Genomic DNA, 20,586 nt, shown 5'->3' with positions numbered 1-20,586 from the left:
CCACTGCTGTTTTATGTATTGTGATCCTGAAGTCTAAACTATCTAACTGACTCCCATAATGGTGGGTCCACAGAAAGCTTACTAACCAGTGTACTCTGTCCAGTGAATTACTCAACTCAGCAGGATAATCACAGCCTTAAGGAAACAATTTACAGAAGCACATGCACACTGTACATACTTGAGCGAGGTGTTCTGCAAAGGACGATTGCCTAAGTAAGCGCAAATGGCCCAAATGGGCTAAAATGTTTCAAAACACTGATTTCATGACCAGTTTCCAAGAACAGTAAAGAGAAGCAGTAAGACACAGTATTTCTGTAATATTGTTAGCCAGTGATTTGATTAATACTGTGCCTCCTGACATCCTTTTGACTCAGCCCATAATTTTACTCAATAGGGAGGTGTCAGAAGTGATGTGCATTTTTTGGTACCCAACAGTGCTTCAGCATCCAGCATCTTAGTGAGATCAAACCAATCAAGCAAATGACTTGCATAAATTTGAGACTGCATGCACACACTTGCACACACACATGCACAGACACACACAAATACACACAAGCACAGAACAACCTACCAGACACCCATTCCACACCTCCTTTTGTCCCCCCCACAGTCAGACAGCAGGCTGGGGCTTCACAAGTGGCGACAACAGACCGACTTCTCCCCTGAGAGCCCACATGGGTCTGATTTGCAGCAGTTCCCCCTCTCTGTTTCTAAGTGTCCTTGGGGGAAAGGAGCTCCAGGCTGCTGTGGGTTGTAGATTAAGCAGATGCTGGCCACTCAAACTAATGGAAGGTTTAAGGGGGGATGACATGACTCCTCTTCGGTTCCCATGCCCCGTGGCATGCTCATGTCACACTCCTGCAAGTAATACACATGACAACAGCAGAGCCCTGTCCATCTGCTCTTCTGACACAAAGATGCCCCCCCCCCTCTTACAGTAGAGGGATGCAGCAGGTACTACTGTAGGTGGGTACAATACATGAAGTAATAATCTGTCGCAGAGGAAAAACATGATATATGGACCATGTGTTTGAAAAAAACATAATAAATTAATATAAAAATACCATAAAACAATTTTACAACTCAGATTTACTAACTCTGTGACTCAAATAAGAATTTATTTAAGTCAAGACAATGTCCAAAGAATGGTTTGAATTAGTTTAACTAAAACCACGCAAAACATTTGTATTTGTGAAAAGCACAAAATACCAGGATCTAATAAGAAAAGTACAAAGCATGATGATACTACACCCAACAGAAGAATATGAAAAGGGTCTCCTGCTCATACTTGCAAACAAATATTTTGAATGGACTTTTTTCTGTGTTTTACCATCAATATGGTCCATCCCAAAAAGGATACATGAAACTCAAAGTTCAAACACCGTCTAGTGGGTTAATATTTAGAAAAGGGACAATTTGACTGTGAAAAGTACATTTTCATGATAGAGGTTGCACGAGATGATGGCACTTAGGGCTTGGTACCTTTTCTATAATTAACAGTTTTCGAAACACTGGTCTAGACTCCGATGAGGAAACCAACGACAACTGCAAAGCTATTGAGACAGTTGACAACACTTCAGCTTTCGTTCCTGCATACTTTGTCTTAACTACTACATCTGTGTGTCTCCTCCCTCGCTGGTCTTTATTGTTTTGCAGGGAAGCGTGCCAGGATGCAGGGGGCCACTTCAGGCACGCGTCTTTTTTCGCATTAAAATATCAATAGCCCACCCCCCGCCAAACCCGCCCACCCCCACTCACCCCCCAACACACACACACACACCCGTCCCACTGGGCGGACACCCACATATTACCGCCACACACACAACCCTGCGCACAGCCTTGTCCAGTGTGAGACAAAAAAACAATGATATTTTTTCCGTGGCCACCTTGAAATCTGTGACTTAATTTTGATTTGCTCACTGGAGTTATTGAATCTCCATTCGGACAGTCTACATCAATCTTGCTTTTTTCTAATTTCCAACAGTATTTTTGTTCCTGTCAGTTTCAAGCAGAGTGTTGGGAAAGTGGTTAGACTAGTCAGTGCATGCAGCTCTTAAAATTTGTAACATAATCCTTGAAGATTCTTATTTTTTATCTATTGAATTTTATAACACAGTCGGCTCTCCTGTATAAATAATATTTTAGGTGTGTTTACCCTCCACCACATCCCTGCAAGCGACAGGTGCAGGATTTGACGGCCGACCAGGCTCCTTCCTAAATCGATAAGGCGTTAGCGGCGTGTGTGTGTGTGTCTGTGTGCCAGCGTGCGCTTCGGGTGGAACAATAGCTGGGTTGGAAGCCCCACACGGTCGACCATGTGCCGTTGATTACCATACAGCTGTTCGCATGAGTTCCAGACAAAGGCAACATGATAGTCCAAACTCCGCAGTCCCCCTCACACACACACACTTTCCACCCCCTTCACTCTTCTCCCGGCTCAGGAGCACAGCACAAGAGACAATATGCCCAATCCTGGGCTGCGTAATCTTTGTCCTCTCACACGCTTCAGAGCAATTAGGAGGTGTTGTGTAAAGAATGACAGGCTATATTTTATTCTTCCAAGCTTCTTTCTGATCTTTCTTGCAGAAAAGCTCCGAAGTGAAAATCACTCTCTATAGCTCACGCTAAACCTAAAGACGGTGTTAAAGGTGCTTCAGTGCATGTTGGATGAACTGTAGGAAATGAGTTGTGGCCCAGTTGTTATTTGACGTTTCCCAAACTCTGACCGTTTTCAACAAGTTTAGGCTGTAAGCTCTTTAATTGTAGGACATTTTTCTCCGTTCATGTTATAATCAAATCTCTTCAGCTATTAACTTCCTTAAATTGGTCTGTTGTTCACTTAACATCAATCAACTGCATCGCTGTTGAAATAGGTAATTAAGGTCCAAGCTACAATCCAAGTCTCAGACCAACTTCCTATGCATATTCCTAATAAGAAAATCCCCAGGCAGTCCCCGTGTGCCAGGCTGCTCCCCTGAGGTCTGATCCGGCTCCACCTCTTTTGCGTGACGCAGAGCATCAGGGTATAAAACCTCTGTGCGCCTTTACGCACCAGAAGCTAAACAAGAAGAGTGAAGACAATTCAGCGTAGTTGCAGTGAGGTGAAACTTTTTAAATCCATTTTTACAACAAGGTTTCCTCAGCAACCTTTGGGAATATTATTGCACACATCGGATGTGGACATCAATTTAGGACCTAGTAAAGAAACGAACAAAATGGCACATGTATACCCTAGATGCCTCTTGGTTTTGGCTGTAGTGCAAACAGTAAGTTGCCCCCTGTTTATCGTGATATAACATTCTCTATTTTTCAAGCTCTGCTAACCTTTTTTTTTTTGTCACTGCAGGTATTATCTTCTGGTGTGTTTGAGCTGAAGATTAATTCATTTCACACAGCGCAACGCATCTGCAGACGACACAGGGACTGTCATATATTTTTCAGAATTTGTCTGAAACACTCAGAAGACGTTATCTCCGCGGAGCCACCTTGCACCTTTGGCACCGGACACACGAACGTCATCAGGGCCGATCACACCTCGATTTCCAGCAGCGCCCCTATCAGAGTACCTTTCCATTTTAAGTGGCCTGTAAGTGGTAAACACAAACAATAACAATGTTGTTAAAATCTAATAGAAAATTTAAAATGGAATGCTGAATAAAGTAAAATTTCTTCTTTTATAGGGAACATTTTCACTGATCATTGAAGCCTGGAACGCAGAATCTCCAACTGAATACACAGGTGCAGTAGGTTGTTTACTGCGGTTCTTTAATAAATTAAGTGAACTGAATTAAACCACTTCCTATCCGACGCACAGGCATTTCCTTGTAAACGTCCATTCTCTTTGCAGACAACCAAAATAACCTTGTGAGCCGTTTGGCAACGAGGAGGAGACTTGCCATTGGCGAGGACTGGTCCCAGGACGTGCACTTTGGCGAGCAGAGCGAGTTGCGCTACTCCTACCATGTCTTCTGCGACGAGTACTATTTTGGAGAGGGCTGCGCTGACTACTGCAGACCGAGAGACGACACGCTGGGCCACTACACCTGCGACGAGGAGGGCAACCGCATCTGCCTCGAGGGCTGGAAAGGAAACTACTGCTCTGAGCGTAAGTATACATTATAATTACTGAAGTGACCTTGAACAAGAAACTCTAAACCTGCACCTACTCTTTTCCATAGGTGCAGATTACTGTAATCTGTGGATGGAACAAGTTAAAATTTCCTTAGAAAACACTGGATTCAACTACATACAACATAAATGAACTAACAGTAGGAGCAGTGTGTATACAATAGAATTGTGTGTGTTATTTTGCAATTCTCTGTTGCAAAATGCAAATATTGTATTTATTAAGTGAATTACTTAAATCTCGGAGAATTTTAAACTAAACTGTATTCATATAGCACACGTAAAAACAAAAATGTTTTACATGCGTAAAAATTAAGTGAAGACAAATAAACTGTTGAATTTGACAAACTGAGACACAGAAATAATGAGCTATGTAATGTAGTCCTATGTAAAACACTGTCAACATTTTACTAAATACTGTATTTAAAACACATGACAGTAGGTAAGAAATGAAGAATATAGAAAGAATTTGGATACTAAACACTTTTGTACTCAAAATAAATTCATGAACCAACTAAGAGATGCAAAACCCCAAGTATGGAAACATTCAGTCAAGTTTTAGTCAAGGCGTGTTTAAAATTCTCATCTTTAATATTACTACTGAACTTGTGGTTGACTGACACACACACACACACACACACTTAAAGCAGTATATTGAGTATTTCCTTTATCTGAGTGATCTGAGTCATTGTGTTTTGCTTTTGCAAGAAAGTCTTTGGTATTCCATCTGTTTTTTGTTCTCTGGTACAATGAAAGAAAAAGCTGTGGCCGCTATTGAACACAGGCGCTCATTCATTTTCAAGGTGATTTTGCTGTGTGGGTGTGGGTGTAATGTGGAGAAGATAAAAGAAACCATATTTCACCGGTAGTGTGCCTGCCAGCTGCTTGGCTAAATACTTAACTAACAGTGAAGTCTGGAACAGAGCTGGGGTCAGACAGGGGGCTTTTACTGTTTGTGTATGTGTGTGCAAAGACGTGCCCATTCTAATCGCCCCCCTCCCCCCCTCCCTTTCCCCCTCCCTTTCCCCTCCTCTCCCCTCCTCTACAGCCATCTGCTCAGCGGACTGCAGTGAGAAGCACGGTTACTGCGAGGCCCCAGGGGGCTGTACATGTCGCATGGGCTGGCAGGGCCCCTCCTGCAATGAATGCGTGCGGTACCCAGGCTGTCTCCACGGGACGTGCAGCCAGCCATGGCAATGTAACTGTCAGGAGGGCTGGGGGGGACTCTTCTGTGACCAGGATCTTAACTACTGCACAAACCACAAGCCTTGTGCTAATGGTGCAACCTGCACCAACACGGGCCAGGGCAGCTACACTTGTACCTGTCGACCTGGCTTCGGAGGCACCAACTGCGAGCTGGAAACCAACGAGTGTGACAGCAACCCCTGCAAGAATGGAGGCAGCTGCAATGTGAGTCTGCAGAGGGGAATGGGAAAAAAAGTTATTAAAAAAAAAAAGTCTGCAAACCAAGAACTACAGTAACATAGGGGTCCATCATTTGTTTCTTAATTCCTCCACAGTACACATGTTATGTCCTAAACACAAAGCGTTTTCTTTCACCCTCCCCAGGACCTGGAGAACGACTACTCCTGCACCTGCCCGCAGGGATTCTATGGCAAGAACTGCGAAATCATTGCAATGACGTGCGCGGATGGTCCCTGCTTCAACGGTGGCACCTGTGTGGAGACAATAACCGGAGGCTACACCTGCCGCTGCCCTCCAAACTACACCGGCTCCAACTGCGAGAAGAAGCTGGACCGCTGCAGCAACAGGCCCTGTCTGAATGGTGAGGCTACTCCTCTGGCGACATCTTGTGGCCGCAGTGCAAATCAGCAGTTTTTGGACTGGAAATAAAAATGTTTCTGTGAATGTGTGTAATTGTCACCATCACAGAGATGGTGCTAAATGTAATCCAAGGAACACACTGTTCAAGTAAGTGGTTATCCCAGATCTTTTGGATGCTAAACTGAGTATTTATCCCTTCTGCAGGTGGTGAGTGTCTGGACCTCGGCCAGAGCATCTTGTGCCGCTGTCAGGCAGGTTTCACTGGTGCCAACTGCCAGATCAACATCGACGACTGCGCCTCGAGTCCCTGCCAGAATGCTGGAACCTGCCAGGATGGTGTGAATGACTACACCTGCTCCTGCACCCTGGGATACACTGGCAAGAACTGCACTGTGCGCTCAGATGCCTGTGGTGCACGTCCATGCCAGAATGGTGGGACTTGCTTCACCCACTTCACTGGGCCTGTATGCCAGTGCCCTAAAGGGTTTATGGGTCCGAGCTGCGAGTTCACACTTCAGCCCAGTTTCAAGCCGGCTCTGCGCCAAACCTCTCAGCCCTCATCCACAACCGTCACCCTCTCCTGCATTCTGGCTGTCCTCGTTCTGATTCTGGTGGCAGGCATTATATTTCTGAGAAGGAGAAGGAGACTGCAAGGGAGGAAGCAGCTGAGCGACATCGCAGTTTATAATGACTTGGAGAAAGTCAACAACCTGGAGGGAAGTGAGAGAGAAGCCTTCCTTGGTCCCAGTGGCCTGTTCAAGATCAGCAATAGCACGGCCCGTCTTAGCCTCTCGCTCTGCCCGGATGGCAGGTCTGGGTACAGGCACAATTCCATGGAGAGCGGCCTGACCAGAGGTGAACGTCAGGACTTTATGTGGAGGGAAGAGGCTGGCATGGTTTCTGGAGTGGGACTGAGATGAAAGAGAAAACAACTAATGGACCAACAGGGGAAGAAGCATAATAGCACTTGTTGCTCCTCTCTCTTCCTGCATAGTGAGGAGACGAGCAAAGTCATGAGCTGAAAACCTCTCAGCTCACACTGCAGATCAAACACTGTTTAAATGTAAGGATAAGAAACAAAATGTCTGACACACGAACTGCTTTGATGAAGATGACTGACATAGATTGTTGTAAAAGTAAATGGGGCGAAGCTCTTCCATGTTTAGGACCCAAAGAGACAAATAATATGATCCACTTTTCATAGGACTTACAATACAAACCAAATACAGGAATTCAAAACAGTCTGAACAGCTTTGGAAAACCTGCCCAAAAATTCGTCTTATTGGGTTTTTGACTTTAATTTATTCACTTTGTTTATTGTTTCTCATTAAAAAAAAAGTTTTTGTTTTGCTTTTCAATCTTCCTTTAACCATTATTTCCTTATTGTGCGAACCATCATTTTTATTCTTTATATTATTTATTTATTTGAAAACTTATGTTTATGGCTCCACTTTGATTGTCACAGATGTATAGATATATTTATATGATGCTGAATGAAGACCGACGCTTGATTTTGTAACTGGAGGGGTTATAGGCTGCGTGGGGTGGTGTGAAATATCCCAAAGATGTTCAGTGCAGGGATATAAAGGAAAATGTGCTTTATCACACAGTCAGCCATTACTGTAATTTATATATAAATACAGTATATATATATAGTATATAAACTACTGATCATGTTGCTTTTTCATGTGCCATTTTGATTTCATGCCAAAGTTTGTGTTATTTTACATGTTTTTATTCATATTATTTAATTTGATCATGTCTGTGATTAATTTCATCATGTGGTTGTGATGTGGAATAAAATATTTGCTTCGATATGACTCTGGATCTAAATTTCCAATCTTTACTCATAGACAGAAATTTTACGACATCGAGATAATGTTGTTACCTGGGTAACGACTAACTTCACTCAAGTACTGTAGTTAGGTATAAAAGATTGAGGTACTTGCAGGGTTATTATAGTTTTACATTTTTAATTTTTATTTGAGCACAAATTCTGATCTTGTTTAGTCTCAGAGACTGGGTTTGTTAATTTGAGCTTAGTTTTTAATGTATCAACTTTGATACATTTGATAATAAATGACAAACTTTGTATGAACAACCTCCCAGTTGTTCCCTGGTTGCATGATTCTATTTTTAACTCCTCCAGATATTTTTGTTTTATGGTCTGAAATTTTTAAATCTGTAACTTCAGTTTTTTTTATTTATTTCTATTTCTATTTGTATTATTGTTTTCTACGCCGTCTACCAGAGCAATCTTTTCATTGAAAGAAGGAGCCGCTGTTGTACTTGGGAGTACTAACAACAAGTCCTGACATCAGTGCTGTTTGAATCCACATAATATCCGCAAAGGGAACATCTCTGAGGGGAAGGGATCTCTCACAATGAATAAGGCAGGGGATAATTCAAAGGAGATATCCAGGATAAGTTGAACTTTATTATATATATTTTGCTAAAAACTTTGGATATTTGGACAACCACAGAATATATAACCCAATTCAAACAGGATACAGTTCCCTTAATCTATGTAGCTCTATACAATTCAAATAAAATTTATTTTTTATCTGAATTAATCTTGTTTTAAGCTCTTTTCTCTGATTCTTTTTCATTCAGTGTCATATGATGTCTCACCGAGATGTTTCCCCGCATACAGACTGCAGAGTGTATCCATTCTTTGAGGATTGACACTGTAATAAACAGTAAGATCAGAATGCTTCATGAGTCTTACCATATATGTCCTGTTGATCAAATCAAAAGACAATCAGCTTTCAGCATGTCCCTTCAGGGGCCACCACAGTGGAATGTGTTCCACACGTTGTTTTGGCATGAGATTTTACACCGGATGCCCTTCCTGCAGCATCCTTTCCCCTTCCTCTTTTTTTGGGTGGCCGAGTGTGTCCACACTTGGTGGGGTGGGATTTGAGCCCGCGGCTTTCTACATCCCAACCCAATGCTCTGCCACTGAGCCACCATATATGACTTGTAGTTGTTTAAAAAAAAAAAATCAATAATTTTATTTTACTTTTGTTGCTGATTAATCCAATCAGTCTATAATTTTAACATTTTAAAATTACCTGTTTAATAGCTGAGGTAGTCTTCTTAAATGTGCAAATAAAGAGCTCTGATCTACCAAAGGAGTGATTTATTAAAATCTCCTCCCAATTTAGTACAAAAATCTCTTCTTTCCAGTTGCCCCCAAAAAGAAGAAGCATCTACATTTGGTCCATCGACATTATGTAGCTATGCATTTCTACCACCGGTAAAATAGATGCACTGCTTCATTACTGACCTCCTTTATAAGTTTAAATGGCAAGTGTTCACCAGCATAGCAATTCTTCTGCTTTTTGCATTCTACAGGATTCAAAAGCTCCTCTGTAAATTAATTGTTTCTGCCATTAACAAGTATGTCTCTTGCAAAAACACTACATCTCCTTTATTAGATAATGTAAAGGCCCTTCCAATGCAAATCTTTCTTCACATGAATAATAATACAAAGCAACAAGGCCCAGACAGGTAAAACATTCGCTGTGGCAGATCAATCGTGAACTCATGCTTATGTATTCAATTCTTAATCTAATGCTAAGTAAGAACTCGCTTTAATGTGTCAGAAGGATTTTCACGTGTACCCATGTTGTGAACCAAGTTTATCTCACAGAAGGATTTTCATGTGCCCATGTTTATTTCACAGTAGGATTTTATAGAGCCCCAGAGTTAAAGGACTGTCTTGTCTTTATGCACTTTGTGTTGTTGGGATTTTTGCCAATCTTGTCACAGTAGGGATTTAGAGTTTTCTCACGTCAGATCCAGATCACTGCATTTTCCCCAGATAATTCCCCACCACTGTTTTCTAGCCACTTGTCAAGTCAATCATTTTTACAGCATTAAAGGATTTATCTCAAATATCAAGACCATACTCCATTCTTCCCCATAACCATCTGTTTCACCTCCAGACGCTTTCCTCCCCATTCACTCGAGTAAGTTTTATTCATTCTATACTCTGAGCTACTCACTTCCTTTACTCTCCCATATACTGGAGTACAGCACCGCCTAGGGAGTCAGATGGCTTACTACATCTCCATCCTGGTTTTGCCAACTACCTTTTTTGTTTTTGGTCCTTTGGGCTTATCCCGTGAGTTCAGGGTATGTTGATTTGGCAGTTTTAACTGTGGATCAAACCACTAACCCTGTGGTCCGTGGACAACTGCCATTAACCAACTTAGCTAATAACTTGTTTCTGGCATGTTATAATGTCCAACCATAAAACATACCATTACAGACACTTTTTGCCTCCATCTATTTGCTTTTTTTGCCATATCATATATAATTTTGTTTGTATGTTAAACTATAATACTCATATGCTCATAGGTTCCTTAAGTTGTTCCTTAAGAGTTTTCTGCTTTAAATTACTAGCGTGAACACATTTGTGTGCTTACTTATTTCTGCCTCACTGACTTCTGTGTTTTACAATATTCACCTAACAAGAAGAATGGTCTTAACTTGACCTGTCTGATAGAAATTTTTTTCTTTTCCAGAAACACCTCATAAGTAAGCTTTGTTTCAGGGAGTAGCACATTATAAAAGGCCCCCTGGGGTTTTTTCTTCTTTCATGCCGAATCTTTAATGACATAACTAGATAACCTGATCCAGGATTAAATTATCCAGTATTACTCTCTTGATCTTAGATCTGTTAGACTATGTTCAAGGAACTGATTAAATCAAAGTAAATCAAAGTAAAAACTGGCATTTGCTGACATGAGGAGATATGAAGCTATGATAGGTCTGAAGATGTTTACATGCTCTTGAGGGCTCAGCCTTATTGATGTTGAATCTAAACATTTGTGCTGACACATCATTAACATAATTGATAAAGAGGAATCAGCTGCCACACCTTCTTAATCAGCAGTTATTTCCTGGCCAGACCTTTAGAACCTGCAAAAGTCTGTAATCTGTGAGCAGGTTTAGAGATGGAATAGTGAAAATAGGAAAATTGAAAAGATTGCTGTTGTAAGAATATGTACATATAATCAGGAACAGTCCGAGTAATAAAAGTGAATGTTCCTGGATTAATCTTGTGCTTATTTTCTTTTATAATCAATTAACCAACTGTTAAACATCAACGGTGATAGCAGTGCCATCACACTACCTGAGAGGGATACCTTCAAGTAGTTTTCTGATTGGAATTTATTGAACTTATCAAAAGAAAACGTTTTAAATCCTAATATCTGAGGAGCTCAAACTATGAAACGTTTATAGGTTTGAATCACGAATTATCTTAAATCATTAGCAAACGTTTGTCTCATTCAACTAATAGTTTCTGCTGTATGTATTGGCACTGAAAGTGCTTTACACTGCTTCTTATTTACCCATTCACACTCACAATCACACACACACACTCATACATTGATGGGGGAGCTGCTATGCAGCTGGCCAACACTCACCGGGAGCAACTAAGTTGGGGTTCAGTGTCTTGCTCAAGGACACTTCGACATGTGACTGGAGGAGCCGGGGATTGAACCAACAACTGTGAGATTGGTGGACAACCTCTCTACCACAATAGAATGTGTATGTGTAGAGTTTAATTTGTAAGATATTCATATGTTTTGTTTGTGAGTGTTAAAAGCCATAAAAGATACTGTAGTAAAATGCTAGTATAGGTATGATAGGATGAAGGATAAATAGTACATTTACTCAAAAACTCAAGTACTGGTACTTGTTCTTATTTGGACTATTTTATGTTATTGTCACTTTTACTTAACTACATTTATTTTATGTGGATGTTGATCCTTATAGAACATATGCAATGATAAATTAGAATGTATTATTATGGATGAAATAGCTGTTTGCAAATGTTTAAAATCATCTGTTTTCGTCACTATCCATTAATTAGACACTTTTTGTACTTTTGTACTTAAAGCAAACTTTAGACTATTGAAGAATCTAAAGTTTTGCTCAAGTTTTACTCATAGTGGAGTACTTTTTAGGCAACTTTTACTTGTGTACGCTCCACATCTGCCTACAAATTGTAAATGTAGCTTTTATTTTGTGCCTGCTTAGATGTATTGGGCTCTTACATAACGCTCTGTACACTGTATGTGTTAGAGGAAATGCAGCCTGCACAGTTGTTCAGTACTTGCATTCATACCCTGCAAATCAACATCAGAGAGAGAGAGAGAGAGAGAGAGAGAGAGAGAGAGAGAGAGGAAAAAAAAAACAGCGCGCCGTCGTCGCCTCCCAGCGCCGCGATCTCTCCTTTTGCGCATGAAAAATAGGACGAACCAGTCAGACCAGTCCAGAGGAGACATGGCAGAGGACCGGAACAGGACAATGCTGGAGGAGAATGATAACTCATCAGACTTTGAGTCATTTCAGGCACTCGGGTGCACTATCCAGAAGAGACAAGCCCGGGTTACTGTGAAGTACAACAGGAAAGAGCTGCAGAGGCGATTGGACGTGGAAAAGTGGATCGACGAATGCTTGGATCGGCTGTACTCGGGTCAGGTGGGTGTCCCAGAGCCAGAGGCACAAGCGATTGCCTCTGGTCTGCATTTCATATAGCCTACTGTGTCAGAGGAGTCAAAAACCTACTAGACTGTGTATATTTTTTAAAGATGGCAGTAAAATTAGGTTTTAAATATGAATTGTAAGTTTTATATCAAGACATATTTAGATGACATCAGCTCCAGGCTTTCTGTGATCTATGAGGTGTTTGGTGGAGGGGAGAGGTGGAGCAAGTGGGTTCTCCTTACAAGGCCAAGCCTCCTGCAGATGTGTGGTCTGCAGCTGTCTCCCCCACAGAGAACTCTATCTGTCTTGGGTCTTTCTGCCTTAGATGGGCAGCGTGGAACTGAGAGAGGGACAAAAGAGGAGGAGGAAGAGAAGAAGGTTGTGGCTGAGGAGGAAAATCGCTGCTCTGTGTCCCTGGAGGAGGTCAACATCTGGCAGCTGGCAGGCGATTAGGATCTCAAAGGAGAAGACGTGCATTTTTGGACTTGGAATGCATATCTGTGTTGTGAAAGCCATTATGTTGATTATAAGAAAATAGGATTCATATGATCACAATGATAAGTCAGCTCTGCAAAGCACCAGGAGTAAACAGGAACCAGCTTTGTTATTGTATAAATCAGCCTATTATGGAGATGGGACTTATGGCTCCAGCCGGCTTTGCTCCGTTCCTTTACAATAGCTGTTTAAACAACGCTTCATTGGGGTTACTGGGTTGATCGAAATATTAATTAAGGCAATGCATATGTTAGGATAAGATATATATGAGATTCAAACTTAAGTATCTTAGTAATTTTATGTATTTTATGCGTAGATTTGTTTTATCTGTACATGACTCACCTAATGTCAGTGCTCTACATAGTAAACATTCCTTACATTTACTTTCAGATCCGTGTGTCTGTCTGATTGCAGGCCACACACACACACACACACACACACACACACACACACACACACACATTTAACAGGTAAAGAAGCCAAAGAGAACACAGAGGCAAGAAAACTTAAGTGCGCATCAGTTGCATTCACACAAAACCCTTCCTGCAGGTATCTGTGATTTTACCATTAAATTTTATGTGTAATTATATTTAAGATAAAATTTCTACCATTTGAAATTGTATTATCACTAGTCAGAATGATAAATAAAGATATGCGCAGTCACGTTCTATATCTATAAGTTCGATTTTACCAGTCAAAACTGCATATGAGATGTTTAAAACTCCTTAAAAAGTATAAGTAGCCGTTAACATTTAATAGCTGAGCTGGATATCTACTGCATATATTGCAAATATTTAATCTAAATATTTAATTCTCCCTAGTAGAAAAGCACTTTCAGATATCCACAATGACTGAGACAAATTATGCCAAATAATATCACTTTTGTCGTTCATGTCTATTGGCTTTTAACTTCATATATTCACAACTTCTCTTTAGAGATAAGAAAAACCTTGTATTTTTGAATGTCCAAAATTATATTTGGAATAATAAAAGTGTCAGATATCTACAGTTTGGATTATAACTAGTTCAAATGCAATTTCAAATATCTACAGTCAGGATTTTTTTTACAAATAATGCAACTGCTACTATACACAAATGTATTGTGGATATATGTTGATAGATATATTTGTTATTTTGCAAATCTGAAATTGAAATTATGACTAATAACAACTGCACTGTAAATATCTGAAATGGGAGTTTTTCATAGTAAGAGCTTGATCGCAGATATCCAGAATAGTCATTCTGCACACCTGAAATGATAATTGTGGATAAAATAAATGTCATTGTGCATATCTGAAATACTGATATAAGCAACCGTCTTCCAATCTAGTGATTTCCTTGCCATAGACATTTGTACTGTGGCGGTGTTTCTTCCTGAGGCATAGGTTTCCAGTTCACACTACTAGTTGGATTATTTTATTAAATCATTGTTTATTTGTGATTAGGTAAAGAGATACTGTAGAAAAAAAGTATCATTCTAGTAAATTCTTTTGTTCTATGACTTGCTGCTACAGTGCGGATGTGTGTTCACAATAAAATTAAGAAGATAGCTTAAAGTTAATTGTATTTAAAATACAAAACTATGATTTTCAACAACATAAATAAATAAAAATAAACATGAATAAGAAGAAATAAAGAGAAAAATGGGTAATGCTGGCAGGAAGTACAAGTCTGGCTTGTTCCAGTTCCCATCTGAACCATCTAAACCCATCTAAAGTTACAGTGGACCAGCAGCTGTGGAAAATACTGACAGGATATGTAAAAGGCTGCAGTGTATTGCCTGGGACATTCAAGAACAGATTAACGGCGAGGAGGGAAACAAATGCGGACAAATGGGGCCACAGTAGTAATTTGTAACTTCAGTTTGAAGTCACATATTATGAAGGCAAATGAGCCATGTGATGTTGGTGTTCTATGGATATTAGCCATGTGGTGCTTGTTAGAGGCAGGTGACATTCATGTACACTATGCGTTTACAGAATGAACAGCCAGGGCCTGGCTTTTTCTGTAGTCGACCTCTTAAAGGTCAAGGCAGATGTGAAGGATGAAAAATGCAGGAAACTTGACTGTAAGAAACTGGTACGACAGCAAAGGTGTGTAAGCCAGTCTAGGTGCACTGGTAAACATGTTTTCACTTTTTTACCGCTTGTTTTTTCTTCTTTTAGACATTCTGGACACAGACATTAATGAAAGTAAAAATAGGTTTTTAGAGTAAAATCGGGATGTGGTAAAGACATTGTGTTTTGTCTCAATCTAAATTTTTATTTTTGATCTGTTTCCAGTTACTTCCATATAAAATGTAGTGACAGTCTGGGATTCTTGTTTGAAATCCATATTTCTCAGAAGATTCATGACAGAGATGAACTCGTCTGCTTTTTTTAAAAGATGCCTAAAACATTCACTTGTTGCTGCAGGTTAATCTACATTTCCGCAGTAAAGATCCAGTGTAAGAAAATAGAGTTTCTCCTAAGCTGTAGAACACACAGTCAACACAGTATTAAAAACAAGAAATGTGAAAACAAATGAAACCACAAAGACATAAATGAAAGTTTATGAATGTAATATTACGACCTTTTTCTTTTTGCACCCCAAAACGAGAAAGGCTAGCTCTTGCCCTGCGATGGAAAAATTGAAAACCTAGCAATTATCCTCTTCTTATGTGTGTATGGAGAAAACCAGTTCAGTCCAGTAGATTAAAGCAGAACACAACACAAACTGGCTGAGCTGTTGGTTTTGGGTTCTGGGACTTCAATTCAGACTCATCTGAATGCAAAATATGTTCTGCTAGCAGAATAAGTTCATTTAATGAATCAAAGAGGGTGGACAGTTATTCTTCCTGAGGTGATAGGACCTGTCTGTGTGAGTACCAGAGTGTTGAGAAGAAAGCTGGTGGGATGGCATGCGGCACAGTGATGTGGATGGACGGGTGGGACTGTTCACTCTCTCTCAGCTGGAATAATTACTATTTGTTCAAACAGAACAGGCCACTGTTCCAGCTCTATGTGAACATTGTTGCTTTTCAGCCTCCGTGACCTCGTTAGCCAGCTTAGAATACAAATGCTTTACTGTAACATGTATGAATGCATATCTGAGTATGTGCAGCCTGTCTTCCACAACTGATGCTCCCATGGCACTAAAGTGGCAACACAGGAAATGCAAGCATTGGTTTGATTATGTTCTGGTGCAATGTATGTTTTGAATGAATGAAAAAAAAAAACGTTTTAGGACAATTAGAAACTCAGTTTTTAGTGCTGACATGCAGACAAGAATTTGTGGTTGCAATTTGATTGTATATAAATGATGAAGACAGACAGAAATCAGTGTAGTTCTAACTTTGATAGAACTATTAATTGAATTGTGCAGTAAAATTCTTAATAGCATGTACAGCACACAAAACATGCAGCATATTGCATTTTGTAGTGATGCAGCTGTTTTACTCTAATTGTTATATGTGTATGGGACCACATGGGAAACCTCTGAAAATTTAAGGCTAGATTTTAGGATATTTTAAAGTCTCATATGGTGACACGTTAAAATTGTGTGAGTCTGCTTTCATCATTTGTTTACTTTAGGAGGGGGACATGCCAGAGGAGGTAAACATTGATGACTTGATTGATCTACCTAATGATGAGGAGAGAGTCCAAAAGTTAAAGGTAACATGACTTATCACAATATCACTTCATTGAACTGGATAAGAAATATTGCTGATTATGAAGTAGAGTCCAACAAAGAAGAATGTTCTTCTTCTTTTCCTTTCGGCTGCTCCCTTTCAGGGGTCGCCACAGCAAATCATGTGCCTCCATCTAACTAACTTCATGTCCTCCCTCACTACATCCATAAATCTCCTCTTTGGTCTTCCTCTAGACCTCCTGCCTGGCAACTCTAACCTCAGCATCCTTCTACCGATATATTCACAGTTTCTCCTCTGAACATGTCCAAACCACCTCAATCTGGCCTCTCTGACTTTATCTCCAAAACATCTAACATGAGCTGTCCCTCTGATGTCCTCATTCCTGATCCTGTCCATCCTCGTCACTCCCAAATAGAACCTCAACATCTTAAGCTCTGCTACCTCCAGCTCTGCCTCCTGTCTTTTCTTCAGTGCCACTGTCTTTAAGCCGAACAACATCTCTGGTCTCACCACCGTCTTGAACACCTTTCCTTTCATTCTCGCTGATACTCTTTTATCACACAACACACCTGACACTTTTCTCCACCCGTTCCAACCTGCCTGCACTCGCCTCTTCACCTCTTTTCCACACTCTCCATTGCTCTGAACCGTTGACCCTAAGTACTTAAAGTCCTGCACCTTCTTCACCTCTGCTCCCTGTAACCTCACCGTTCCACCTGGGTCCCTCTCATTGACACACATGTATTCTGTCTTGAATACAAAGAAGAATGTAACAACTATCCAAATAATTAAATGTATCTAATGTTAATGGTTTTGTCTTCCATCAGTTATTTCATATCACTGACAACAAGATTACCAGACTGTGTTTTAGGCGAAAGTTTTCATGGTAGATATTTGAAAACAAATCGGTGTTTGTGTGGCTGTTTTGTTCCAACATTATTCTCTATTCTCAGGAGCTTCTTCGAAAGTGCCGAAAAAGCACAGAGGTATGTCTGAGCTTTTCAACACAGTAGACACATTGGGACACACATATGTAAATCTATATCTGCACGCAAACACACAGACACACACACACACAGAGCTAAGATGAAGCTGCAGCATCTGACACCTTATCCATCTCTTACTCCACATACCTGAACAATGGTGTTCTGTGCGTTTTCTTGCCGTTTTTCATTTATAGTCCTTAAACAACAAGTCTTTCTGGACACATTGTTCACCTCGCTGTGACCTGTTAAGAGATGCAAACACGGGCTAATGAGCAGGGAGCATTCGTTTTTTAGCCAGTATTCACAGTATTGACTGGGACTGATTGTTTCATGCTCCCATACTTACAAAATATAAGCAAGGTGAACTAAATGCGATGTTCAAAATGTGTTATTTTCTGGCAAGTGCACTCAAAACCCACCCTGGTGACTTATTTTTAGATTTTAAAGGATGTAATAAATAATCTTGAGCAACACATTGACTCCACATGCCTGAACAAAGGCAACCAAACACAACAAACACAAAACAGTGGAGGGAGTGGGAACTTTCTCCATGGGCGTAATGAGGTCATTGTCCTGGTACCTTACTGCTCTCCGATGCCTTATTCCATCTATGGACATAAGAGGAGTCAAAATTCTCGAGAAGATAATTTGGCTCTATCTTTGTTGACAGTTATTGTTTTCTTAATGGTCTGATGATGTTTGTTTTAGTCCCAGAGGTCTTATTTATGGTGCCAGCAGAAAGAGATGACTAGGTTGTCAGTGGCCTGTGAGTCATTTGTCCTGATACTTCCAGATAAACAATCTCTCTAAAAACTGAGTTGCTTTCACTGAATTGTGCCTTTTCTGTAACTGCAGTATCTTTATTTTACTTTTTAGTGTAGAAAATCTTTTTGTTATCCTGTATTGTGTTATTATATGAGGAAAAACATGAATAGAATCACACTAGTTATGTTTGATAGACCAGAGACATTAAATGACAACACGTCTTTTAATCCATAAACATTAAAGCGCCAAGTCCCGAATGCCCTCCAAAATGTGAAGAGAAGACTCCAGGACCAGAAAATCAGATGATGCAAACCCTTAAGCTCGGTATCAAAGTTCTGAGTACTGGTGAAACGAATAGAGAATTTTTGTCATACCAATGGGGGAAAGACGTTACGATCTCCCTGGTTCCCTCAACACAAAGTCAATGAGATTTCTCCATTGGCTTTTGTCATAAAAGCAAAAAACTGAGGTTTATGATGCTTTGTTCAGGAAGACAGTCTTCACTGCTGAACATGACTTTTATGATTTTTATAGCTTAAATACAATCACCATAAGTAAAAAGCTATGTTGATAGGCAATAATCAATCTACACCATCGTAACATGATGACTACAACAAGCACTAAGCTTCCAACCTCGTAATTTGCAGCCACTTTTTTCAAGATATGTAAAAGCTCCAAAACGTGCAGGAGGGGTATGTACTGAAACAAATATTCAATCTTTAACCTATTCATCTCTTGACCTTCTGTTAAATATGGACATGATATAAGGCATCTGACCCAAAACCCAGCCAAAAAAACCCACAGACTTCAGGATGAGGGAACCGGATGTGAAATATTACTTTCTTTTTGGGTATTAGGACTCATTCCTATGGCACTCTATATCAGATATAACGAAAATTATGGAAAAAATAATGCAAGGCATAAAGCAACCAAACACAGAGGTTTCTGGGTCTTCTTGCTGATAACCAGATTAAAGGGAGAGACTGACACTGGGCTGAAGCTTGTTTTGGTTTTGTACACATTTGATGGCCTAGCTAATAAATTTGTAGTTTTTTCAAGTTAGATGGACCACCACTCAATGTGACACCTACTCTGGCTGTTGTGCTCCTCCTCAGACTTTCATCAGAGAGCTGCTGGGAAAACTGCAGGGACTTCACAAGCAGGAGGAGCTTCAGAGCGAAGGCATCGAGCATCCGGTCATTTCTCACAGCCACTACCGCCATGAGCCCTACCACTTCAACAACCCTCACCAGCAGCAAAAGCACCACTTCAACCACACTCACGGCCAAAACCAGACCCTCTGATGATCTGCAGTATCTACTGTACACACAGACACACACTGTAATGACACGAGAACACACTAAGCAAAACAACAAGGAAAGAAAAACCTACCATTACACTTAAGGGAATAGTCTGATGGTTTGGGAAATATGCTTGCATGCTAACAATAGAGGAGAAGATTAATATTGCTTCCTTCCGGGTGTAGCTTCCAATTTTGCCTATATTTAAAGAGCTTGTATTAGGGTCCTTTTTGACAACTTTTTTATATACTGAGTGTATTTTAAACATATCTGTGACATTTTGTTGCCTCCAACAGGCTGTTTTAGGAGCTATGAACACAGAATGGGCATAATTCATGAGCACCTACTCTGACTGTTGGACTCCACATTTACACCCAGCCAAGGAAACAAGATCCACTTGTTAATTCTTCTCTCATGCTGCAGCTGCAGGATTGTAGGATTGCACCTAATGGTCATTGAAGGAGCTTATCCAGATACAGAGGTTTCAGATGTATGTCATTAGATGAAGGAAAGAAACAAACAAAACAGAATATATCATACACATTAACACATGAACATTATTAGCTGCACCTCTGTTTGTATCTTACTGTTTGCAGTTGCATGTTCAGTATATGATTTAGTATTTAACATACATAAGCATTTTAATTAAATCACTGAATTTATTTATTGTCATGATTTCAGGAAATTATTCAACACGGGAGTCTACAATGCTGTGACACTGGAAATAATCCTGTCGCATTGCTTATATACTGTAGTTGTTTAATGTTTTACTGTGTTTCAGTCTCATATGTAAAGACATTCACTAAATTGTGAGAATGCAAAGAGACATCCCTTTGCAAGATTTGCTAATAAAACTGTTTCATGGGTGCATCCTTTTATTACCTGTACATTCATATGTTTATTTTCTTTTTCTTTTTTTTTTGCTTTTTTGTTTTTTTACCACACCCTCAGGGTCAGGCAATACACCACTTAGCCACAACACTGAACCAACCTG

General features: G+C 40.1%; 2 protein-coding genes across 2 annotated transcripts; both read left to right on the top strand.

The window, feature by feature from the left end:
* The first annotated feature begins 3,041 nt into the window (after positions 1–3,041).
* On the top strand, positions 3,042–7,730 carry dlb (deltaB). The gene is made up of 7 exons (XM_067494785.1): positions 3,042–3,266; positions 3,347–3,586; positions 3,681–3,738; positions 3,848–4,105; positions 5,174–5,535; positions 5,695–5,911; positions 6,115–7,730. Exons 1-7 carry the CDS (start codon positions 3,216–3,218, stop codon positions 6,828–6,830), a joined length of 1,902 nt encoding a protein of 633 aa, XP_067350886.1. The 5' UTR covers positions 3,042–3,215; the 3' UTR covers positions 6,831–7,730.
* Positions 7,731–12,153: 4,423 nt separating this feature from the next.
* ppp1r14aa (protein phosphatase 1, regulatory (inhibitor) subunit 14Aa) lies at positions 12,154–19,652 on the top strand. Its single transcript, XM_067494589.1, has 4 exons — positions 12,154–12,408; positions 16,482–16,562; positions 17,494–17,526; positions 19,407–19,652. Exons 1-4 carry the CDS (start codon positions 12,169–12,171, stop codon positions 19,593–19,595), a joined length of 543 nt encoding a protein of 180 aa, XP_067350690.1. The 5' UTR covers positions 12,154–12,168; the 3' UTR covers positions 19,596–19,652.
* The last annotated feature ends 934 nt before the right edge of the window (positions 19,653–20,586 follow it).

The sequence above is a fragment of the Channa argus genome, chromosome 24 (assembly GCF_033026475.1).
Source record: "Channa argus isolate prfri chromosome 24, Channa argus male v1.0, whole genome shotgun sequence".
In the NCBI taxonomy this organism is placed as follows: domain Eukaryota; kingdom Metazoa; phylum Chordata; class Actinopteri; order Anabantiformes; family Channidae; genus Channa; species Channa argus.
The sequence above is the reverse complement of the archived record's forward strand: the minus strand, read 5'-3'. Positions and strand labels throughout refer to the sequence as shown.

Excerpts from the sequence above, each read along its gene's own strand:
- dlb (XM_067494785.1), top strand. The coding sequence starts at position 3,216 with ATGGCACATGTATACCCTAGATGCCTCTTGGTTTTGGCTGTAGTGCAA. Across the intron at positions 3,739-3,847 it reads ATCTCCAACTGAATACACAG|ACAACCAAAATAACCTTGTG; the intron begins GTGCAGTAGGTT and ends TTCTCTTTGCAG. Across the intron at positions 5,912-6,114 it reads CAACAGGCCCTGTCTGAATG|GTGGTGAGTGTCTGGACCTC; the intron begins GTGAGGCTACTC and ends TCCCTTCTGCAG.
- ppp1r14aa (XM_067494589.1), top strand. The coding sequence starts at position 12,169 with ATGAAAAATAGGACGAACCAGTCAGACCAGTCCAGAGGAGACATGGCA. Across the intron at positions 12,409-16,481 it reads ATCGGCTGTACTCGGGTCAG|GAGGGGGACATGCCAGAGGA; the intron begins GTGGGTGTCCCA and ends TGTTTACTTTAG. Across the intron at positions 16,563-17,493 it reads AGAGAGTCCAAAAGTTAAAG|GAGCTTCTTCGAAAGTGCCG; the intron begins GTAACATGACTT and ends CTCTATTCTCAG.